Source organism: Apium graveolens, chromosome 11 (assembly GCF_009905375.1).
Source record: "Apium graveolens cultivar Ventura chromosome 11, ASM990537v1, whole genome shotgun sequence".
Taxonomy (NCBI): Eukaryota; Viridiplantae; Streptophyta; class Magnoliopsida; order Apiales; family Apiaceae; genus Apium; species Apium graveolens.
In genome coordinates this window covers 116,836,786-116,863,476 of record NC_133657.1, presented here as the reverse complement: position 1 = coordinate 116,863,476, position 26,691 = coordinate 116,836,786, and the positions used below count along the sequence as shown (strand labels likewise).

The 26,691-nt window shown below is 32.1% G+C and overlaps 1 protein-coding gene across 1 annotated transcript; it reads right to left on the bottom strand.

Moving 5' to 3' along the window:
* Window positions 1-14,871: 14,871 nt before the first annotated feature.
* LOC141695803 (uncharacterized) lies at window positions 14,872-25,580 on the bottom strand. The gene is made up of 6 exons (XM_074500015.1): window positions 25,133-25,580; window positions 24,021-25,048; window positions 21,517-23,966; window positions 17,727-17,952; window positions 16,296-16,374; window positions 14,872-15,485 (listed from the first exon to the last, which is right to left on the bottom strand). Exons 1-6 carry the CDS (start codon window positions 25,578-25,580, stop codon window positions 14,872-14,874), a joined length of 4,845 nt encoding a protein of 1,614 aa, XP_074356116.1.
* Window positions 25,581-26,691: the final 1,111 nt, after the last annotated feature.

Here is a 26,691-nt window from a genome sequence, read left to right as displayed (position 1 = left end):
ACACTGATGATTTTAACAAGTAAGTTAGTGTCCATATAGAACATATTGTTAACTCTTTGTTGGTAAGTGGTCATTTTTGTTTAGTTTTTATTTAAATTAATTATATTTCTACCTCCTAATTAAGACCCTCGTTGTTTGATAGAAATTATGCTTTGCTCAAAGAATAAGAAATATCCGCATTTTCTAGAATAAAGTCTAGTCGAAAAAGAAGAATATGTGTGTTAAAAAAAAGGAAGAAGAACAACTCCATCAAGAACCCTATATAGACCCTTGTCTGCAACTCAAGGTATAAAATGTGTATGTGCCACCATCATTAGCTACCTAGTCATCTAGCATCTATTTTACCTGATAATAATTTTGCATGCTCTTTAGGAAAAATCTTTATGAAAGAAGGGGAAAAGTCCCCTCTCCTTGTACCACCATTGAAATTGCTCGATTATGACCCTCTCTCCAAATGGTTTGAAACACTCAAGACGACAGTTTTAACAAGTAAGTTAGTGTTCATATAGAACTTATTGTTAACTTTTTGTTGGTAAGTGGTCATTTTTGTTTAGTTTTTATTTAAATTAATAACTATTTGTCTACCTCCTAATTAAGACCCTGGTGCTCAAAAAAGTGAGAGTTTGATGGAAATGATGCTTTGCTGAAAGAATAAGAAATATCCACATTTTGGTTTCCCGAAAATATGTTAGACGACGACCTATCTCCATATGGTTTAAAGCTATAAAGACTGTGGCTGACACTACAATAAGCTAGTGTACATATCAAAATCAGTTTTCACATGAAATGTAATTTATTTTTATTCAATTTTTATTTATGGACCAACGTACAATAATTGTAGTCAAGATTTTGTTTTCTGACCATCACAATGTATTGATCCTCCGTAGAATTTTGATATAATAAGTTAGCTAGTGTCATATTGAAGGCCTTACTCACATATGAAATAGTTTTTTGTAATACACTTTTTGCTGATGTAGGAACCTCACAAGGGAGGAAAGTTAATCAATACACTACATATTGTAATCAAGATATTGTTATCAGATCCTCTCAATATAATGATCATATTTTACCATTTATTAAGAAAAGCCCACTCTAGAAGAGTATTGACTCTATGCAGGCATTTGGCCTCATCCCCAAAATCCACGCTTTCAAACCTTATTCTCAGAAAAAGAGGATTCTTATGAAGTTTCGACAATAACTTTAATGGTTGACTTTGTCAATATTGTTGAGAAGACATGCATCTTGCAACCTGATGACCCAAAAAATATTTTAGGGGATATGGTGGGAATCCTTCATGAATTGGAATATAATGGGTTTCATGTCAATGTAGTAGGTGATCGTGTAGTGCAATTGCTATCAATAAAGGACAAGCGGGATGAACTTAAAGCTAAGTCAAAGGAAGCTACAGATCATATCGAGGAAAAGGAAGAAAAATCAATGATTTGAATAATCACATAGGTTTACTGCAAGAAGAGCTTACATTGGCTTTGTCAACTAAAGAGCAGAAAATTCAACTATCGCTCACCTGAAATAAGACAGATAGAGAAGGACTATCTCCGTATGATGGGATTATACTTGTTTTTCTTTTTTTGGGGACTCTCAATCATTCATAACCTATTTCTTTAATCTTATTGATTAGTGTCATATTCTGACTTTATTGTGACACTAACCAATAAGATGAAAGAAATAAGTTGTGAATGATTGAGAATCCCCAAAAAAGGAAAAAATATGCATAATCCGGTCATACCGAGTTAGTCATTCTCTATCTGTCTTATTTCAAATGAGCAACAGTTGAATTTTTGTGCTCTTTAATTGACAAAGCTAAGGCAAGCTAATCTTGCATTAAACGTATGTGATTATTCAAATCTTTAATTTTTTCTTCCTCTTCCTACATCTGATCTATAGGTTTCTTTGCTTTATCTTTATGTTCTTCCCGCTTGTCCTTTATTAATCGCAATTACACTACATGTTCACGTACTACATTGAAATCAAACCCATTATATTCCAATTTATGAAGGATTTCCACCATATCATCTAAAATATTTTTTGGGTCATCAGGTTGCAAGGTGTGTGTCTTCTCAACAACATTGACAAAGGTAACCATTAAAGTTATTGTCGATCCTTCACGGGAACCCTTTTTTCTGAGAACAAGGTTTGAAAGTGTCGATTCTCGGGGAACATGCCAAATGCCGACATAGACTCAATACTCTTCTAGAGTGGGCTTCTCTTAACAAATGATAAAATATGATCATTACATTGAGAGGATGGGATAACAATATCTTGACTACAAATTGTAGTGTATTGATTGAATTTCCTCCCTTGCGAGGTGCGTGCACAGCAAAAAGTGTATTACAAAAAACTGTTAAACATGTGAGCAAGGCCTTCATTATGACACTAGCTAACTTTTTATATCAAAAGTCTACGGAGGATCAATACATTGCAATTGTTATAAAACAAAAATTCACTACAGTATAATGTACATTAGTCCACGAATAAAAATATAATAAAAAGTAATAACATTTCGTGTGAAAACATTTTTTAATATGTACACTAGTTACTTGTAGTGTGAGCAGCAGTCTTCATAGGTTTAAACCACATGGAGAGAGGTTCATCATCACACATATTTATGGAAAACGGAAATGTGGACTTTTCTTATAATTTGAGCAAAACATCACTTCCATCCAACTCTCTCATTTTTCTGCACCAGGGTCTTAATTACAAGGTAAACAAATAGCTATTAATTTAAATAAAAATTAAACAGAAATGACCACTGACCAACAAATAGTTAACAAACAGTTCTATATGAATACTAACTTACTTGTTAAAATAGCGGTTTTGAGTGTTTCAAACCATTTGGAGAGAGTTTCATCATCTAGCAGTGGTGGACTTTTCCTCTTCTTTTTATAAAGATTTTTCCTAAACAACATACAAAATTATTATGAGGTAAAGTAAATGCTAGATGACGAGGTAGCTAATGATGGTGTTAAGTTTTACCACATACACTTTCTGTTCCTTGAGTTGTAGATGGAAGGTCTATATGTGGGGTTCTTGATGGGTTCTTCTTTCCTTTTTTTAAACACACATTTTCATCTTTTTGAACTGAGACTTCATTATATAACAATTTCGTATATTAATTTTTTTCTTTAAAAATATTATTCAATTTTACCCTATTTAATCCATTAGAATTTTATACATAGTTAATTTTTTATATAATAATTATAATTAGTATAATCTTCCTTTTCTATTTTAGAAAATGAATAAGATTTTTTATGCATATAAATTTTATGGTATGTTTATAAACACACATTGAGAGATGTGTCATTCTCGTCCACCTCCCTCCCTCACCCACACACACTCTCCCAAAAAACAAAACTCCCCTGCACATTTACCCCAATTTCAACACCATTATCCATGTCTTCTAAATGATACAATTTCACTTTCTACTTTATTTCATAACTTGTTTATTTTTAATTGGTGAAATTTAAAGACCTCATGATCTACATATACTATTTTCACTTTGTACATTGTTTCATAACTTGTTATATTTTAATTTGTTCAATTTTATGTATTGAAATCTATGATATGATAATTAGAAATTAGATTAATACATAAATACACACACATACATATACATATATATATATATATATTTATTTCTCAATATTTTTAAATAGATATTGAGTTATACATACCATCTATATAATTTTCTATTTAAAATCCGAGTATAAGCTCTATACATTTTTTAGTTATGAAATTAAATGTCGAACATACCGACACATAGTTCATGGCACAATTTGTGTTTTAAAAATTACCTAATTCACTCAAATTTCGAAATTAATATAATTTTTTATTATAATCCCAACAATTTTTTAGAAAAAAAATTTAGATGTTTATTGTAGAATAAAGTCCAGTTGAAAAGAAGAAAATGCGTGTTCAAAAAAAGGAAGAAGAAGAAGAAGAAATCCATCAAGAACCCTATACACCCTCTGTCTGCAACTCAAGGTACAAAATGTGTATGTGGTAAAACTTACCACCATCATTAGCTACTATGTAAAGTTGCGAGAGTATGATTAACCTCTGGATTTGAAATCATTACCTCATAATAATTTTGCATGCTCTTTAGGAAAAATCTCTATGAAAGAAGGGGAAAAGTCCACCCTCCTTATACCACCATTGAAATTGCTCGATCATGACCCTCTCTCCAAATGGTTTGAAACACTCAAGACCCCGGTTTTAACAAGTAAGTTAGTGTTCATATAGAACTTAGTGTTAACTCTTTGTTGGTAAGTGGTCATTTTTGTTTAGCTTTTATTTAAATTAATAACTATTTGTCTACTTCCCAATGATGACCCTGGTGGTGCTGAAAAATAAGAGAGTTTGATGGAAATGATGCTTTACTGAAAGAATAAGAAATGTCCGCATTTTGGTTTCCCTAAAATATGTCAGACAATGACCTCTCTCCATAGGGTTTAAAGCTATAAAGACTGCTGCTCATACTACAAGTAAGCTAGTGTATATATTAAAATTTGCTTTAACATGAAATGTTATCACTTTTTTATTCAATTTTTATTTGTGGACCAATGTACAATAAGTTATAGTCAAGATTTTGTTTTCTCACCATCACAATGTATTTCGTAGAATTTTGATATAATAAGTTAGCTAGTATCATATTGAAGGCCTTACACACATGTGTAGAAGTTTTTTGTACACTTTTTGCTGATGTAGGCACCTCACAAGGGAGGAAAGTTAATCAATGCACTACATATTTTCGTCAAGATATTGTTATCCGATCATCTCAATATAATGATCATATTTTAACATTTATTAAGAAAAGCCCACTCTGGAAGAGTATTGATGCAGGTATTTGACATGTTTTCCCAGAATCCACGATTTCAAACCTTGTTCTTAGAAAAAGGGGGTTCTCGTGAAGGTTCGACGATAACTTTAATGGTTGACTTTGTCAATGTTGTTCAAAAAACATGCATCTTGCAACCTGATGACCCAAAAAATATTTTAGAGGATACGGTGGAAATCCTTCATGAATTGGAATATAACGGGTTTCATGTCAATGTAGTAGGTGATCATGTAGTGCAATTGCTATCAATAAAGGAGATACGGGATGAACTTAGAGCTAAGTCAAAGGAAGCTACAGATCAGATCGAGGAAAAGAAAGAAAAAATCATTGATATGGATAATCGCTTAGGTTTAATGCAAGAAGTGCTTTCCTTGACTTTGTTAACTAAAGAGCTGAAAGATTCAAATGTCGCTCATCTGAAATAAGACAGATAGAGAAGGACTATTTCCGTATAAGTGGATTATGCATGTTTTTCTGTTTGGGGACTCTCAATTATTCATAACCTATTTCTTTCATCTTATTGGTGAGTGTCACATACTGACTTTATTGTGACACTAACCTATAAGATTCAAATGTCGCTCATCTGAAATAAGTTATGAATGATTGAGAATTCCTAAAAAAGGAAAAATATGCATAATCTGGTCATACGGAGATAGTAATTCTCTATCTGCCTTATTTTAGATGAGCAATAGATGAATTTTTGTGCTCTTTAATTGACAAAGCCAAGGCAAGCTAATCTTGTAGTAAACGTATGCGATTATTCAAATTTTTAATTTTTTCTTCCTCTTCCTCGATCTGATCTTTAGGTTTCTTTGCATTAGATTTTTGCTCTTCCCGCTTATCCTTTATTGATACCAATTGCACTGCATGTTCACGTACTACATTAACATCAAACCCATTATATTTCAATTTATGAAGGATTTCCACCATATCATCTAAAATATTTTTTAGGTCATCAGGTTGCAAGGTGTATGTCTTCTCAACAACATTGACAAAGGCAACCATTAAAGTTATTGCGGATCCTTCACGTGAACCCCTTTTTCCGAGAAAAAGGTTTGAAAGTGTAGATTCTGGGGGTGAACAGGCCAGGAATGAGCTATACCCTAACTTATTATATCAAAAGTCTACGAAGGATCAATAGATTGCGATGGTCATACAACAAAACTTCCCTACAATTTATTGTACATTGGTCTACAAATAAAAATATAATAAAAAGTAATAACATTTTGTGTGAAAACTAATTTTAATACGTACACTAGTTTACTTGTAGTATGAGCAGTAGCCTTCATAGCTTTTAACCACATGGAAAGAGGTTCATCATGAGTCATATGCCGAAATGTGGACATTTTTATTCTTTGAGAAAAATATCATTTCCATCAAAATCTTTCATTTTTTCAACACCGGGGTCTTAATTAGAAGGTAAACAAATAGCTATTAATTTAAATAAAAAATAAACATAAATAACCACTGACCAACAAATAGTTAACAAACAGTTCTATATGAATACTAACTTACTTGTTAAAACAGCGGATTTGGGTGTTTCAAACCATTTGGAGAGAGGTTCATCATCTACCAATGGTGGACTTTTCCTCTTCTTTCATAAAGATTTTTCCTAAACAACATGCAAAATTGTTATCATATAAAATAAATGCTAGATGACGAGGTAGCTTGAGTTGTAGATGGAAGGGGTGTATGTGGGGTTTTTTAATGGGTTTTTCTTCTTCCTTTTTTTAAACACACATTTTCTTCTTTTTGAACTTAGACTTCATTCGAAAATAATTTAGTATATTAATTTTAAAAAAAAAATATTATTCAATTTTAACCTATTTAATTCATTAGAATTTTATACATAGTTAATTTTTATAAAATAATTATAATCAGTATAATCTTCCTTTTTTATTTTAGAAAATGAATAAGAGTATGTATGCATATAAATTTTATGGTATGTTTACAAATACACATTGTCACATGTGTCATTCTCGTCTACCTCTCTCCCTCACCGACACACACTTTCCCCAAAAACAAAACTCCCCTACACATTTACCCCAATTTCAAAACCATTATCCATGTCTTCTAAAAGATACAATTTGTCTTTCTACTTTATTTCATAACTTGTTTATTTTTAATTGGTGAAATTTAACGACGCTCATTGTAACATTCGGGAAATAACGTATAATTATCTTTATCAATAAATGATTATTATGTGATTATAATGTGAATTTTTGGTGAATTGTCTGATGATTGATAATAATATTTGGATGTTTGTATATGATAAATTGTGAGTATGTTAATTTGATTTGTCCAGAATAAAATATAAATAGTTAAGGTATTTTTCTTGTAATTTTTGGAGTGTTATATGATTTTACAGTGACTTATGAATTTATTAATTATTTTCTGGATAATTAAAAAAATATTTTATAAAGCCGAGAATTGTCCAACTTCGACCATTTTTACGTTTTTACAACCTGAAACTCTTTCGAAAACTCCTTCCTAACCTAATCTTGTAATTCCGCATATTTTCCGTGTTTTAACTTTTTCGATCTGGATTACGATTTGATCCGTACACGTCCCGGTGCGAGATTTTCGATACAATAATCATTTCGATAAATCAATAAAATCCGTATTCTCAAAAGATGGGATAATATTACATTATTTTTGTATAAAGTGTTTTATAAAAAACCCGGTTCGGATAATTATCCAATACGGTATCAAATCAGATCATTTTTGCAGTTACTTAGCGGCTAAGTAAGTAATTTATCGATCCAATACGATCCAACACGAACCAATATTCCATAAATATAAATAGCCCTTTTCTAATTTTATTTTATTCGTATAATCATAATGAATCAGTTAAAATCGATAAAATACAGAGAAAACCGTAATTATTCGTTACCTTCTTGAAAATCAAACCCTCAAATGAAGGGGTTATCGAACTCCGATTCAGGCATGCCATATATCAAATCGAAGCTCTCGAAAAGTACTTTCTGAATCAATCAACTATTTTAGTGAAGAAATCAAGGTGTTTTTCTTACTTATTTATTTTAATTCAAATTATTTATTAATTAAAATATGATTTTTTGTTCTTGATGTTGTTTGTGTGATTTGATGCTAGAATCATGTAGATCCTTTCTTCCTGATCATTTTGGTATATTATACGATTAATTTAGAGTTCAATAACATATATAAAATTGAGTTTGATTCTCGAATTCAAAAATTAGGGTTTATAGAGTTTGAATGTTCTTAATTGAAATTTGGGCATTTTTGATTCAAGGATTATTAGATAAAATTGATTGTACAAAATTGTAGATCGTTGAAAGACAAATGTATTGGTATATTTCTGATGAACAAATGATAATCGGAAGTCGTTGGTCGGAAATTTGAGGTGAACGGCGGCGTAAACTTCGATCAGTTTTTCCAGCTTGTTCAGGAAGTGTTTGTGATTTGTGTTTGTACGATAGTGTTCCTGGGAGTCAAAACTTTACTTCATGTTAATTTCAGCCGATTCTGGGTGGTTTCATGGTGGCCGAAAAAAGCTCCAGGCGGCGGCTATGCCTGCCGACCGCTGGAGTTGGTAGAGCTAGGGGAAGACGAATATAAAACTTACAGTTTAATCCCCCAAGTTTTGAAACCATTTCATTTCAAATATTCATGTTTTAAAATCTTTGAAAAATCCGATTTTAGTTTTAAAATATTTAAAAATCGGATTTCTGATTTATTATTTTCAGAAAATGTATTCTCTTTTTAAAATATTTTTAGAAATTAATTTTTATTTATTTAAAATTCCAAAATTGAGTATTTACTTTCTGTAAATTATTTTTAAGTTAAAAATAAATCTTAATTATTTAATTAATTAATATTAGTTGATAATTAATTATTTAATTAGTCAATTTTTTATTTATTAATTGATTAATTGATTTAGCTATTTATTAATTAATTTTAATTGATTATTTAATTAGATTTATTTATTTATTTTTGATTTAAAAATTCTGGAAAATAGTTTCGAGCTTTAAAATATTATCCAAAATTATTTTAAAGGCTCGATAATATTATAAAATTATTTTAAGGTTAGATCTGGGTGTTCGAACCCTATTATTTTGATATAATAAGTTAGCTAGTGTCATATTGAAGGCCTGCCTCACATGTGTAGCAGTTATTTTTAATACACTTTTTGCTGATGTAGGCACCTCAGAAGGGAGGAAAGTTAATCAATGCACTAGATATTGTAGTCAAGATATTATTATCCGATCCTCTCAATATAATGATCATATTTTACCATTTATTAAGAAAAGCCCACTCTGGAAGAGTATTGAGTCTATGCAGGCATTTGGCATGTTCCCCCAGAATCCACGCTTTCAAACCTTGTTCTCGGAAAAAGAGGGTTCTCGTGAAGGTTCGACGATAACTTTAATGGTGGACTTTCTCAATGTTGTTGAGAACACATGCATCTTGCAACCTGATGAGCCAAAAAAAAATTTAGAGGATACAGTGGAAATCCTTCAAGAATTGGAATATAATGGGTTTCATGTCAATGTAGTAGGTGATCGTATAGTGCAATTACTATCAATAAAGGACAGGCGGGATGGACTTAAAGCTAAGTCAAAGGAAGCTACAGATCAGATTGAGGAAAAGGAAGAAAAAATAAATGATTTAAATAATCGCATATGTTTATTGCAAGAAGTGCTTGCTTGGCTTTGTCAACTAAAGAGCAGAAAGATTCAACTATCGCTATCTGAAATAAGACAGATAGAGAAGGACTATCTCCGTATGAGGGGATTATGCATGTTTTTCTTCTTTTGGGGACTCTCGATCATTCATAACCTATTTATTTCATCTTATTGGTCAGTGTCACATACCGACTTTATTGTGACACTAACCAATAAGATGAAAGAAATAAGTTATGAATGATTGAGAATCCCCAAAAAAGGAAAAACATGCATATTCGGTCATACGGAGATAGTTATTCTCTATCTATCTTATTTCAGATGAGCAACAGTTAAATTTTTGTGCTCTTTAATTGACAAAGCCTAGGCAAGCTAATCTTGTAGCAAACGTGTAACGTATGGGAAATTTACGATTGTATTATATCATATTTATAATAAATTATGTGTGTTAATATGTCATTTATATGTAATTAGTAGTAAAACCCTAACTGCTACATGTTACGTGTATTCTATATCATCTGGAAATTTTCAGAGTATTTTTCATATATTTTATTTTGTATTTATAGCCTTCATATCAAAAGTTCTATGACCGGAATCATGATTTTATAGCTGATAATTCAAATAAAATAATGGGCTTTATTTTTCATCAAACGACTTGTACCATCGCGTTATTCTGAACATTTAGGTATTTTACAAATTTCCTCGTTTTGCGAAAAATGACTTTTTTGGGCCCCATTGGGTGTTAACAACCCCACAAAAATCACATTTTTATTTTTATAAAATTTAAGCACTTTCATTTATACCATTTCTTTGTATTTTTGCATTATTCGCAATTTTTGCGAAATTTTGGCATATATATTATATATAAAAAATATTTATAAATTAAATTTTAATTAGGAGTATTAATTTTACTACTATAAATAGCCTAATGTTTTTTAATTAATTAATTAAAAATCAGAAAAAAAATCACAAAATTCTCTGCCAATCGGGTCGGGAAGAACAATTTCGGGTCAAGAATTCAAGTCGTGATTTCTAACTGATTACTGCACCAAAACAATTTATGTTCTTTCTGTTTTTATCATCAATTTCAAGTTTTAATTTGTTGTTTTTGATTTTCAATTTCTAGGGTTTATGTTCGAATTAAGGCTTTTTGATTCTGGGGTTATTATGATGTTTTGATGATTAAGATTGCTTTCTGATGTGATTTACAGTCGATTCATGGTATTTAATTGAACAAACGATTCCTCGATAGTGATTTACGATTATTAGGTTTTATGTTCAATTTTCAAATTATACCTTCGTGATTTTGGTGAATATTTGGTTCTTGAAATATTAGGGGTTTGATTGTATGTGTTCTTAGATTCGATTTGCACTATAGAATGTTGAGATTATGTACAAAAGAAGAAATTCGATGTTTGGCCGGAGTTTTAAGTCGGTTTGATCGGACAATGATATCCAGGGATGATTCCGACGATTGAACGATGTGGTTGTGTGTTGTGGAAGTGATTTGGAATGGTTTGGACTCAAAAACCATACCAAACGATGTTGATTTGGCATCATTTTGGTTGGCCGGAATGCTGGCCAGTGGTCGGATTCTGGGTAATTTCCGGTCATGTTCTTCATGACGCGGAAATCGACCCGGTTGACCCGGTTGTCAACCCGGTTTTGTCAGATATTTTTTTTCTGACAACTGTTTCTTGAAAATAATTTTTATTTTTATTTTTATTAATTATAAAAATCAGTTTTTTATTTTATAAATTAATTAATAAATTATTTAATTAATTGATTTATATTATAATTAATTCTAAAATATTTTCTAAAAATGGGATTTAATTATTTTCTTAATTATTTATTATTTATTTATTATTTATAAATTATTTAAAAAGATTAATTATTTAGATAATTAATCAAATAATTTTTAATTAATCATAATAAATTCATTTTAATTCCAAAAATTATAGAAAAATTATTTTATTTTGATTTTTCCCAAATAATTATTTAATAATTATATAAAAATATTTTTAGGGTTTAATAATTAGTAATAAATATTTATATTGAATGATTAATTGATTTATGTGTGTTTGATTGATATTAATTAAGCCGTTTATCTGATTCGAACGAAACGAAAGCCCTTTGACTCAGAAAAATGAATAATTTTCATTAAAAATAATATTAAAATCTAATTTCTTCTAGAAACTACTTGAAATTTGATATTTATTTGATTTTAAGCCGAATCGCGTGCAGAGACCAGCTCAATCAATCCCGAAAAATAGGAAACGAGCCAGATAAGGATCAGTTAAGTGAATAGCGAGTCGATTTTGATTCTAAAAATTATTTTAAACATAAAAATGATTATATGGCTTATGTTCTTATATGTATTATGTTCTTATATGTATTATATGGTTAATCGAGTCTTTCTTGTAAATAAATAATATACGAGTCAATAATACGAGTATGGGTAGACAATATGAGCTACGTGAAGTTGGTTTGAGAGGCGATTGAGATACGAGATGACTAAATCAGTCTATTTCTTTTATAGAAGTCAAGCAGCAAGGCAGATTAAGCCGGTGATAGACGAAGGTGATATATTTGGAGTAAATCGAGTGAAAGGCAAGTTTTTTCCCTATTCTAATTATGGAAGAACTTAGAAAGCTATAAATCAAAGTAATATATATACATATATTAATATTTAAATATATACATATATAAATATTTATATATATACATATATAATATAATTTTATAAAAAAAATCTTCTTAAAATGGATACTGTAAATTATATTAAATATTAAATATTCCATAATTGCCTCAAGTAAATAACAAACGAGGTAACCTAATTATAATTTTTTTTTATTTTAAGTAAACGTTATATTTTTCTAACTATAACTTCATCTTAGTCATTTTTAAGGTAAATTTTCTTAAATTCATGTAATATTGAACTTAGTATATTCATTTATTCATTAAAAATACTATTCAATATTAACGTGTTTAATTCATTAGAATTTTATACATAGTTAATTTTTGTATAATAATTATAATATGTATAATGTTCCTTTTTTATTTTAGAAAAAGAAAAAGATTATGTTTGTATATAAATTCTATGGTATGTTTACAAACACACATTATCACATGTGTCATTCTACTGCGCCTCTCTCCCTCACCAACACAAACCCTCCCCAAAAATAAATCTCCCTTGCACATTTACCCCAATTTCAACACCATTGTCCATGTCTGCTAAAAGATCTCACCATCAAAACACACACCCTCCCTAAAAACAAAACTCCCCTGCATATTTACCCCAATTTCAACACCACTGTCCATGTCTGCTATAAGATCTCAGGTACAATTTTCACTATCAACTTTATTTCATAACTTGTTTATTTTCTACATATAATATTTTCACTTTGTACATTGTTTCATAACTTGTTATTTTTATTTTGTTCAATTTGATGTATTGACATCTATGATATGATAATTAGAAATTAGAGTAACACATAAATACACACACATACATATACACACACATATATATTTATTTATTTCTCAATGCTCTTAAATAGATATTGAGTTATATATACTGTCTATATAATTTTCTATATAAATCCCGACATAAGCTCTAAACATTTTTTAGATATTGAGTTATATATTTATTTATTTCTCAATGCTCTTATGTGTTGAACCTACCAACACATAAGCCATGGCACAATTTATGTTTTAAAAATTGCCTAATTCACTCAAATTTCAAAATTAATATAATTTTTTATTATAATCCCAACATTTTTTTAGAAAAGAAACTAGATGTTTATTATAGAATAAAGTATAGTTGAAAAAGAAGAAAATATATGTTTAAAAAAAGGAAGAAGAAGAAGCCCATATAGACCTGTGTGCAACTCAAGGTATAAAAAGTGTATTTGGTAAAACTTACCACCATCATTAGTTACCTAGTCATCTAGCATCTATTTTACCTCATAATAATTGTGCATGCTCTTTAGGAAAAATATTTATGAAAGAAGAGGAAAAGTCCACCCTCCTTCTACCACCATTGAAATTGCTTGATGATGACCCTCTCTCCAAATGGTTTGAAACACTCAAGATTTGAACAAGTTAGTGTTCATATAGAACTTATTGTTAACTCTTTGTTGGTAAGCGGTCATTTTTGTTTAGTTTTTATTTAAATTAAAACTATTTGTCTACCTCCTAATTAAGACCGTGGTGCTATAAAAATAAGAGAGTTTGATGGAAATGATGCTTTGCTAAAATAGTAAGAAATGTCCGCATTTTGGTTTCCCTTAAATATGTCCCACCACGACGTGTCTCCATACTGTTTAAAGCTATAAAGACTGCTTCTCATACTACAAGCAGTGACGAAGCAAGGATTATATTAAATTGGGGGCACAACATAATTATAACTAAAAAAATTCTAGTAGTATTTAATAGAAATTAAATTTTACAATGTTCATAAAAAGAGCCACTATTTTTTTTCTGGCAACAAATTTCTACGGGTTTTTATCTTCTCAAAATGATCCAATATAACTTCATTATCTGCTTGAAGAAATATTTTTTCTCAATATAGCAGACCATGCAGTCATTAAGAAAATCATCATCAATCTTATTACACAAATCGGTTTTAATGATTTTCATAGCCAAAAAAGTCCTGTCAACACTAGTCGTTGCAACCGGTAGAACCAAAGCCAACTCCATTAGTCGATACACCAAATGAAATGCACGATGAAAATCTAACTCAGCCATTTTTTTGGTGAGAACTCCAATACCATCGAGATTAGGAAAATGTTTCTTTCGCCGCATTTCAATTATGTAAACCTTGAGTTGCTCGTTCAGTTGCATCATATCTGAGGAAGAGAAATCGTCTGGATATAGTTCATCAAGGTGAAGTAACCTTGGCTAAATAAATTTATCAAATGAATTTCTAGGATCAAGACATGATATGCACATTAATAAGTCACTATATATATAAAAATACTCATACAAGAGTGAAAGAAATGATAACTGACAAAAAATGTCAACATAAAAATAATGGTGGTAAGTTGGGGCAGTTTGAGCTCGAAGGCGACTAGGAACACGGTCTTCCATATTGATGATGCAAATATTATATTTCAAGCAAAATAATTTAATTGCTTCCAAAAAATTATCCCATCCATCATCTCTCATTTTTTGTAATCGTATTTTTGTTGTGTCAACCAAACCAATGAAAGATACAATATTCTTTTTTTTCTGTTGAAGAAAATAAGACAACTCTAAGGTTAAGCCCAAAATATCTCTCATCAAGTGAGCTATAAATATGAATTTGTAGCTCTCCATTTTGTCAACCAAGCCAAGAACTGTACCACGTTATTTCTAACAAACACCATCATTATCTACATCTCCAAGAACTTCCAATACTGCAGACCACATAGCCAATATACGAATTATGGTTTTATAATATGATCCCCAACGTGTTTCAACCGGTCTAGCCAAACTTATTTCTTGATACATTCGTGTTCCAATTGTTTTTTCAGACTTTTCTAAATTTTGAACAATGTGATCTTGTTTTTGTCTAAGAGCATCATTTCTCTTACAAGAAGCACCAACCATATTAACAATCATGGAAACATAGTCAAAAAATTGACCCATGAATTGAACCTCTTTTTCAACAGATACCACAACTAGTTGAAGTTGGTGAGAAAAACAATGAACATACCCTGCGCTGGGATTTTCCTTCAGAATGAGTGTCTTCATTCCATTAAGCTCTTCTCGCATATTTAAAGCTCCATCATATCCTTGTCCTCTAACTTTTGAAATTGATAGACCATATTTTGTCAAAACATTCTCAACGGCAAGTTTTAAAGATATAGTAGATGTGTCACTAACATGTGTCACTCGAATAAAATATTCGAGTACCTCACCGAACATATCCACATATCGTAAAACAAAAGGCATTTGTTCATTCACTGAACTATCACACGCACCATCTATCAATATAGAAAACACACAATTTCAAATATCGTGGATGATAACTTTAATAGTTTATTATGTGCAAGCACTAACAATGTCTTTTTGAATGTCGGAGGAAGTGAGTTGATTATTTCTTGGAGCATTTTTGAGGCATACATTTTTGTACTTCAGGAGACCATTCACTATACCAATGTAGAATTTCCAAGAAATTACCATTATAGGATGAATGTTCCGACTCATCATTCCCGCGAAAAGCTTAACCACTTCTAAGAAGTAAACGGACAACATCGACACTTGCTGTTAATCGAGTTCTGTAAGACCGTCCAATCTACCTTTTGCATCTGAGACACTGTGTACTATACTTTGCCTTTGATCTATATAAGCAAAATATTGTGTTTCGCAGTCACGATCAGCACTCCTTAACTCTCCAACATAGTCTTTAAATCTTTTTAATGCCCTCTTCCAATTTCGAAACCCTTTTTTCATAAAAACTGCAACACCAAATACTATTCATTCCTTGTTTCCTCTAAATAGATAGCATAAAAAACAAAATGCAGCATCTTTTGACTCACTATATTCCAACCAATGACATGTTTCACACCAACTTTTTTGGAAACATCTATTTTTTCCTGAAATGATAGTCGATGGAAAATTTTATGCTAATGGTTGACAAGGTCCAACAAGAATGTAAGGTCTTCTCACCTCATCTCGAATTGGAGAATCAAGTTCTTCAATAGATTTTCGGAGTCCCGGACTATATCCTCATCATTTACCTCCATATCATTTTGAACTTTCTTTTTTTTTTAATCCAGCTTTGCTAATTTTACATTCTGGTTCTCCATTTGACCCATTATTGCCTTCCAAAATCAATGGCCTTTTAACTTTGTCAGAAAATTTAACATTTTCCTGCAAACACACGTTATAATTTATGAGTATAAAATATTATAACTTAAATAAACCTAGTAGAGAGAAAATAAATATTGAAAATGGTGAACACTAATTCCTTATTTATTTTTGTGGGGATATTAACTTATGTTATCATCTTGTAGGATTTATCGTGTTGTTGGGGCAGTTGTGCGGTAAAGTAGAATACAGATGACCAGATCAATTGGTTAGTGACAGATGACCTGGTCTCTTTAGTTATTGGGGTCACAGTACAAAACCTTATTATTTATCTTTTAATATATAAAATTTAATAATAAAATTTTTAGTGTAATGGGTCAAAGGACCCTGCATGACCCCAACTAGCCTCGTCACTGATTACAAGTAAGCTAGTGTACATATTAAAATTCGTTTTCACACGAAATGTTATTACTTTTTATTCAATTTTTATTTATGGACCAATGTACAATAAATTGAGTCAATATTTTGTTTTCTTACCATCACAATATATTGATCCTCCGTAGAATTTTGATATAATAAGTTAGCTAGTGTCATATTGAAGGCCTTGCTTACATGTGTAGCAGTTTTTTATAATACATTTTTTGCTGATGTAGGCACCTTACGAGGGAGGAAAGTTAATCAATGCACTACAAATTGTATTCAAGATATTGTTATCCGATCCTCTCAATATAATGATCATATTTTACCATTTATTAAGAAAAGCCCACTCTGAAAGAGTATGGAGTTTATGTAGGCATTTGGCCTCCCCAAAATCCATGCTTTCAAACCTTGTTCTCGGAAAAAGAGGGTTCTCGTGAAGGTTCGACAATAAACTTAATGGTTGGCTTTGTCAATGTTATTGACAAGACATGCATCTTGCAACCTGATGACCCAAAAATCAATGATTTGAATAATCGCATAGGTTTACTGCAAGAAGAGCTTGCCTTGGTTTTGTAAACTAAAGAGCAGAAAGATTCAACTGTCGCTCATCTGAAATAAGACAGATAAAGAAGGACTATCTCCGTATGAGGGGATTATGCATGTTTTTGTTTTAGGGGACTCTCAATAATTCATAATATATTTCTTTCATCTTATTGGTTAGTGTCACATACTGACTTTATTGTGAAACTAACCAATATAATGAAAGAAATAAGTTATGAATGATTGAGAATCCCCAAAAAAGGAAAAGCATGCATAATGCAGTCATACGGAGATAGTCATTCTCTATCTGTCTTATTTCAGATGAGCAACAGTTGAATTATTTTCCTCTTTAATTGATAAAGCAAGGTAAGCTAATCTTGTAGTAAACGTATGTGATTATTCAAATCTTTAATTTTTTCTTCCGCTTCCTCGATCTGATCAGTAGGTTTCTTTGCCTTAGCTTTATGTTCTTCCCGCTTGTCCTTTATTGACAGCAATTGCACTACATGCTCACATACTACATTGACATCAAACCCATTATATTCCAATTTATGAAGGATTTCCACAATATCATCTAAAGGAATTTTTGGGTCATTAGGTTGCAAGGTGCGTGTATTCTCAACAACATTCACAAAGTCAACAATTAAAGTTATTGCCGATCCTTCACGTGAACCCTTTTTCCTGAGAACAACGTTTAAACGTCTTTTTCCTGAGAACAACGTTTAAACGTCTGGATTCTGGGGAATGGGTCAAATGCCGACATAGACTCAATACTCATCTAGAGTGGGCTTCTCTTAACAACTGATAAAATATGATCATTACATTGAGAAAATCGAATAACAATATCTTGACTACAAATTATAGTAAATTGATTGAATTTCCTCCCCTGGGAGGTGTGTGCACAACAAAAAGTGTATTATAAAAAACTGCTACACATGTTAGCAAGGCCTTTATAATGACAGTAGCTAACTTATTATATCAAAAGTGTACGGATGATCAATACATTTCTATGGTCATAAAACAAAACTTCACTATAATTTATTATACATTGGTCCACAAATAAAAATAGAATTAAAAGTAATAACTTTTTGTGTGAAAACAGATTTTAATATGTACACTAGTTTACTTGTAGTATGAATGGAGAGAGGTTCATCATCAGACATATTTAAGGGAAACCGAAATGTGAACATTTCTTATTTTTTCAGCAAAGCACAATTTCCATCAAACTCTTTCATTTTTTCACGGTGTTAATTAGAAGGTAAACTATTTCATTTTTATTGGAAATTGATGGTCGTTATCGGTGATTGTTCAATAATTTTATATTTTGTCAATACATAATTTCTTGTATTTCAGAGTAATCACTTCAATAGACCCCAAACACCAACACCCTTGTTATGTATTTCCATCTTTGATCATCTTAATCATTTCCCAGTTATACAAGCTATTTATCTATATAATATAAATAATGTTTGAAGGTAGTTGATTTATAAATATTATATATATAGTAAAATATTTATATATTTATATATATACTGAAAAACTCAATATAACATTCAAAGTATGTGAGATATAGTAATATGAATAAATCAAAAATAATGGGAAGAGCACAAAAAAGATAAACCTAGAAAAAAATATAAAATCTAAACAATAAGACATGAAAATTATGGAAGAACATAGAAAGCTACAAATCAAAGTTATATATATACATATATACATATATAACACAATTTTATAAAAAAAATCTTCTTAAAATGAATACTGTAAATTATATTAAATATTAAATATTTCATAATTGCCTCAAATAAATAACAAATGAGGTAAGCTAATTATAATTTTTTATTTTAAGAAAACCTTATATTTTTCTAAATATACCTTCATCTTAGTCATTTTTAAGTGATTTTTCTTAAATTCCTGTAATATTGAACTTAGTATTCATTTTTTCTTTAAAAATACTATTCAATTTTAACCTGTTTAATTCAATAGAATTTTATACATAGTTAATTTTTATATAATAATTATAATAAGTATAATCACTACTAAAAAAAGTAGAATAGAGATGGCCTCTTAGACATGGTTGCTCTTAGCGCCCATGTAAAAAAAAAAATTACATCAGCATCACTGATTAAGGTGAATGAAGTTCATGCTCATGACCCTATTCCACATCCAAATCCAGTGGTGCATGTTTCACAAATTTGTTATGCACAATTTTTTTTGTGTAATTCATTTTTTTGTGACAACTATGAAATTAGTTTAGTTAAAAAGTAAATTTAAAATGAGTATAACTATATAATTTACTAATTGCTTATATTTTTGTTTAGATAATTTACAACTGCCTTCATACAATGGATTTTATTGGATGAATTATATTTTGAATGATCGAAATGCACAATATTGCACATCTCGATAATGGACATTATTTTCAATCAAATGTAGGGCCTAATCAAAATTTACCTCGACCTCAGGCTGACCCACTATACATTCCTCATCATTGTATACATTATAATTTATATTTTTATTTTTTGTAAGAAATTTAAAATTAGTTTAATTAAACAGTTAATTCTAATTAAATATGTTGTTTTAATTTAGTTAAAGATACATGGCTCAAAATTATGTAATATAATTTGTTTTGTTTACTTGTTTAGCTGATGAGCCATTAATTTTTTATTGGGCCGAATGAGCATGCACCGCTGATTAAGGTGAATGAAGTTCCTTTCAAAATACACATTCATAATGATCAAATACACAATATTATCCATCCTCATAATGTACTGGATTTCAAGCCAATGGTGGGCCTAACCAAAATATACCTTGTCCTGAGGCTTATCCATTACACATTCATTTTCATTGTATGAATACAAATTATAATTTTTATTTTTTTTAGAAATTTAAAATTAGTTTAAATAAAAAATTAATTTTAATTTAATGTACCTGCCCTGAGGCTGATCCACTACACATTCCTTTTCATTGTACGAATAATAATTATAATTTTTATTTTTATCAGAAATTTAAAATTAGTTTAAATAAAAAAGTAATTTTAATTTAATGTGTTGTTTTAATTTAGTTAAAGATAGAGGAGTCAAAATGATTTATTATAATTTATTTGTTTACTTGTTTTGCTGATGAACAAGGAGGCTTATTACCCTTTTCCAAATCCATATCCACTCCAAATCCCTTATTTTTATATGCACAATTTTTTATGTAATTCATTTTATTGCGACAAATTTGAAATTAGTTTAGGTAAAAAAAAAAATTTAAAATAAGTATAAATAATATACTAATTGTGTTGGTTTTTATTTAGATAATCCAGAACTGCCTTCGTATAAGCAGTTTGATTGGGTGATTGATTTTTTGAATAATCAAATCCACAATGTTGCCCATCCTAAAAATTGTTTTGTCACAAATTTAAAATTAGTTTAAATAAAAAATTAATTTTAATTTAATGTATTGCTTTAATTTAGTTAAAGATACATGGGTCAAAATGGTTTAATATAATTTATTTTGTTTGTTTAGCTAATGAGCCAATAATTGTGGTTGGCCATATCAGCATGCACCACTAATTGTTCCACATCCAAATCCAGTGGTGCATGTTTCACAAATTTGATATGCACAATTTTTTTGTGTATTTCATTTTTTTGTGACAACTGTGAAATTAGTTTAGTTAAAAAAGTAAATTTAAAATTAGTATAACTATATAATTTACTAATTGTGTATGTTTTAATTCAGATAATTTACAACTATCTTCATACAATCGATTTTATTGGGTGAATTATTTTTTGAATAATCAAATCCACAATGTTGCCCATCTGGATAATGGACTCGATTTTCAATTAAATGCGGGCCCTAACCAAAATGTACCTCGACCTCATCGAGAACACATTCCTCATCATTATATGCATTATAATTTATATTTTTATTTTTTGTAAGAAATTCAAAATTAATTTAATTAAACAGGTAAATCTAATTAAATGTGTTGTTTTAATTTAGTTAAAGATACATGGCTTAAAATTATTTAATATAATTTGTTTTATTTTGAATGAAGTTTATGCTCGGGTTCCAAATCCAAATCCACTGCAAGTCCCTTATTTTGGTATACATAATTTTTTATGTCCTTCATTTTTTGTGACAAATTTGAAATTAGTCTGGTTAAAAAAATAATTTAAAATTAATATAACTAATTTACTAATTGTGTATATTTTTTTTTTTTTGAAGAAAAATGAGAACTTTCATTAAAAAGATAGATCATACAAAAGCATCTCCTGCACACTAGATGGAGGAGTAGTAACCAAATTCTGGCAATTGAGCAAACAAGGAATTTTAGCCATTTCATGGGCTACTTTGTTTGCTTGCCTTTTAATAAAAGAGATTGAAAAACCCGCTCTAGATTGCATTATAGTTCGACAGCTTTCCAAAATGTGACCCAGCTCCAGCAAATTCTCGCAAGGCCTCCGAATTGCTTGGATCGAAAGAAAAGAATCAGACTCAACAGACACATACTGATACGACATAGATGTCAGCCACTTGAAGCCTTCCCAGATCGCAATAGTTTCTGCTTCCAAAACTGTGTGACAGTTTGTAAACGACGCGGCCTTACCTGCTACAAAGCTTCCAAGATGATCTCGTAACACTAAGCCAATAGAAAAAGATGCCGAATCACTTCTAAAGGAAGCATCCGTATTCAGTTTGAAACACCCAATCTCTGGAGGAGACCAACTCATTTGAGGGACAACCACAGACGAATTCACATTAGTTTGCGTTACCTTCCTGATGCTAACAGCGTGTTTCCAATCCAAGAACAACTTTGCACTCATATCCATAGCAGTACCAGGAGTAACAGCTTTGTTCTCCCAAACTTTTTTATTCCGAACAAACCAAATTCCCCAGAGAACTCGAGCAATTCTAACCACTTCATCCCTTGAACCTTCACAGATTTTATTCAGAATCCAATCTGGTGCATGCTCCACCTCTTGCGTATAATAGTTACCCCCCACATGGAGCCAACACTGACGAGCAAAATAACAATCAAAGAACAAATGCAAAACATTTTCGTCACAAGAATCACACATTGGACATGCTAAAGATAATTGAACACCTTTAGAGCTCAATCTACTACGAACAGGGAGGTTGTTTCTACATACCCGCCATAGGAGGACTTTTACCTTGTGAGGAATTGACAGTTTCCAGATCTGACCCCACCCACTAGATTGAGTGACATTGCTTGTACCTACATTCCTCTCATGCCACAAGTGATACCCTGTTTTCACACTATAATGGCCATTAGTAGCTTTAGTCCAAGCAATCCTATCTCTGACATCATTCTGAGGAATCTTGGTTTTTAAAATGCTATTGGCATCGACTTCACTAAATATATCCCTAACTTTTACAACATCCCAAACCTTCGCACCAGCAAAAAATAGAGATGAAACAGAGGTACTGTAGCTCTCGTATCTGTGGTTTTGATTCACCTTGAAGTCCGGATTCCCTCGCAGCCAAGGATCCTTATAAGCGTTAATATCAACACCATCCCCCAAGACCCATCGAAAACCTTCAGCTAAATTATTCTTGGCTGTTAAAATACCTGTCCATATAAAGCTTGCACCAGGTTTTGCAGTGGCTTTTAGCAGATGGTCATTTGGATAGTAACATGCTTTGTACAAGCGGGCTACCAGAGACAGAGGATTATGCAAAAAATTCCAACACAGTTTGCCCAGCATAGCTACATTAAAGCCATAAAGACTTCTGAAACCTAAGCCACCTTTTGGTTTTGACATAGACATCGCATCCCACGACAACCAGTGTATGCCTTTCCTATCCGTTGAACCTGAGTTCCACCAAAACTTGTTGAGCATCCTTTCAATTTCTTGGCACAGCGATTTGGGAAGTAAAAAACAAGACATGCAGTAGGAAGGTATCGACTGAGCTACATTTCTAATTAGAATAGCCTTGCCCGCACGAGAGATGGGTTTAGATTTCCACCCTTGAATCTTCTTCCAAACCTTTTCTTTCACAAAACTGAACACCCGTTTCTTTGATCTACCAACAAGAGATGGCAGCCCTAGATACTTACTATCTCTTAAGTCATTGTGAACCCCGAGAATTGCAGACAACTCCTCTCTCTTCTGATGACCCACATTGGCACTAAAGAAAATTCCAGACTTTTGCAGATTCACTGATTGACCTGACTTGTATTCATACTCTTTTAACAAAGCCACAATCCTGCTAGCTTCCTCATTCTTTGCCCGGAAAAAAAGGAAGCTATCATCTGCGAAAAGTAAGTGGGTAACTATAGGCGCTAAGTGACAAATTTGAGATCCATGGATATCTCCTACAGCAGCAGCATTAATCAAAACATCTGATAACCCTTCTACACATAGTAGAAACAAATACGGGGATAAGGGGTCCCCTTGTCGGAGACCTCTTGAAGGAATAATTGGCCCTACATAAGAACCGTTGAAGCAAAACTCATACGATACTGTCGTTACGCACATCATGATCCAGCTTACCCATTTGCCACAAAAACCCATTTGAAGCATCCTTGATTTCAGAAAATCCCAGTCCACCCTGTCGTAGGCCTTGCTAATATCAAGCTTTAAAGCTATTTCACCCTCGGTCCCTTTTGATTTCCTGTTCATATTGTGAATTATCTCAAACGCCACCAACACATTGTCAGTGATATTTCTCCCTGGCACAAAAGCCGACTGATGCTCAGAGATTAGACCAGGAAGGACAAGCTTTAAACGATTAGCTAGGACCTTTGCTAAGATTTTATAAAGGACATTGCACAGAGCAATTGGACGTAAATCTTTCATATTGCACGCATTTTCCTTCTTTGGAATTAAGACCACATTCGTATCATTAAGATGTGCAGGAAATGAGCCAACTTGCAACCACTCCTTACAGCAAAGAAAGACCTCTTTACCAAGCATAGACCAAAATTGTTGAAAGAAAGTCGGGTTTAGACCATCCGGTCCTGATGCCTTATCAGGGTGCATCTGTTTGATAGCCAACGAAAACTCATCAAAGGAAATGTCATCCACCAAACTTCTATTCTGCTCCTCTGATATATGGGCAGTACTAGCAACATTCTGCTGCACTTCACTGTTTCTCTGATCACCTTTAAATACCTCTGAGAAATAATCTCTAACCATATGACACATATCCTCATGATTATCCACATGCTCACCAGTCTCTCTTTCAAGGAACCCGATGCGATTAGTTTTCCTCCTTGCTGAAGCATTAGCATGGAAAAACTTAGTATTTTCATCTCCCTCAGCTAGCCAAAACGTTTTTGCACGTTGTTTCCAATAAACCTCCTCAAGACGGAGTAATTCATCGAGTTTCTCCCTTTCAGCAAAATAAAGACTCAGACCAGTTGTATCTGTACGATCAACCAGCTTTGACAACGAATCTTTAAGTTTTTTAATCTTCTCTCTAAACTTGTGAAAAAAATTTCTGCCCCAGCGAGCCATGAAGGACGAAACAGAAATGAGCTTGGGCAGGATATGAATGGAAGGTAAGTCCAACCAGTGATCAACAACATCCTTTCTGAAAGCGGGTTCTTCAAGCCACGTATTTTCAAACTTGAAACGGAACTGTTTTCTCGAACAATTCACAGAAAGAAGGTCCAAATTGATTGGATCATGATCAGAGTAAGTTACATGATGGACTATTAATTTGCACAACGGGAATTTCCTCAACCAAGAACTGGAGACAAAAGCTCTATCTAGCCTCTCTCTAACCCACCTGTCTGTGCCTCGACCTTTTTCCCAGGTATATTTACCTCCACCCAGATTAATTTCAGATAATAGACAGTCCTCCACAGTCAGCTTAAAACCATCCAGCAAATTTTACGGGTGAGGAACACCTCCTGTTTTATCCGACTGGTGAAGGAGATCATTGAAGTCTCCAAAGATGCACCACGGCAAATTAGATACTCCAGCTAAAGTACGAATAAAATGCCACGAATTACTGCGCCTGTGCCTTTCCGGGAAGCCATAAAAACAAGAAAGACGCCAAGAAGCTACATTATTCTCATTAAAGACAACATCAACGTGATTACGCGAAAATCCAGAAATCTCACAATTTACTTGATGCTTCCAAAAAACTGCTAAACCCCCACTATGACCAACAGAATCAACAGAGAAACATTGAAAAAAACCAAACTTGATACGAAGAACTTCAATCCTACTTGCATTTGAGAAAGTTTCAGACAAGAATAAAAAATCGGGTTTGCGTACCTTCACAAGGTCGCTAAGAACACGAATTGCTCGAGGATTACCCAGACCTCGGCAATTCCAGCTTAGGCAATTCATAACGACTGGCTAGTCTGCTGTGCAGACTTAGCCAATAAAGTAGAAGAAGAAGTCGAACAATCCATATTAGAAAGAACAACTTCTGGGTTTATACTAACAATGTTACCATCTGTTAACATAGCTACGTCCTGAATAGGCCCATTTCTTTTTCTCTTTTTTTCCTCTACAGTAAGCCCAATCAACTCATCCTCTGAGGGCCCAATAGAATTGTTACTTTTTAAATTTGCCGCTTCAACTTTTGAATTTTCAACTAACATATTTGATCCCAAAAACTTAGCACCCACATGCATGTTATTCCTATAATCACGTCGTTGCAAGATTTCCCTATCCTTTCCTGACCCTTGTCCCTCCGAAAATTGCTGCTGATAGTTATCACTTCCTAAATTACCGCCCCAATCTTCATCCCTCTCATCCCGTAACCACTTGCTCCTCTCCTGTCCCGCCGCCCTCCTTGGCGGAGCTCGAAGCCACGATCCCCACTCCCTAAGGCTGTCATGCTGCTGCACTCCCAATTTCTTGCTACAAAATCTTTCCGTATGAGAAAGTAGGCCACACACAAAACAAAAGTCCCCCAACCTCTCATACTTGCATTGAACAACACATTCAGTACCATCTCTTTTACAGATTTTCTTCTTCCTCTTCAATGGTTTCCTCACATCCATACGAATTCTCAACCTCATGCTCTCCCTCCAAATACTCGTATTATTATTTGGATCATACAAGAGAAACGTGCCAAAGAAATTCCCCAACTGCTTACCCACTGTCTCGTTCATAAGCCCAGATGGCAATCCGTGAATTTGTATCCAGAAATTCACATCAAATAGAGGCACTTTAACAGGATCCTCACCCTTTGGAATAAAATTATGAACAAGCAAAGCACCATCAAAAGACCAAGGTCCCCCATTCACAACCCAGGCCATGTCATCTGCATGATAAAATTGAAACAGGAAAATACCAGGTTTCAAATCCTTGATGTTGATTCCCCGTGCAGGTTTCCACACATCTGCCAGCTTTGACTTCATTGCACGAGTATTAATCCCTTTCTCGGTAATAAAACGTCCCACCAAACATAGCTCAAACTTATTTGAATCCTCCTCAACACCCTCATCCA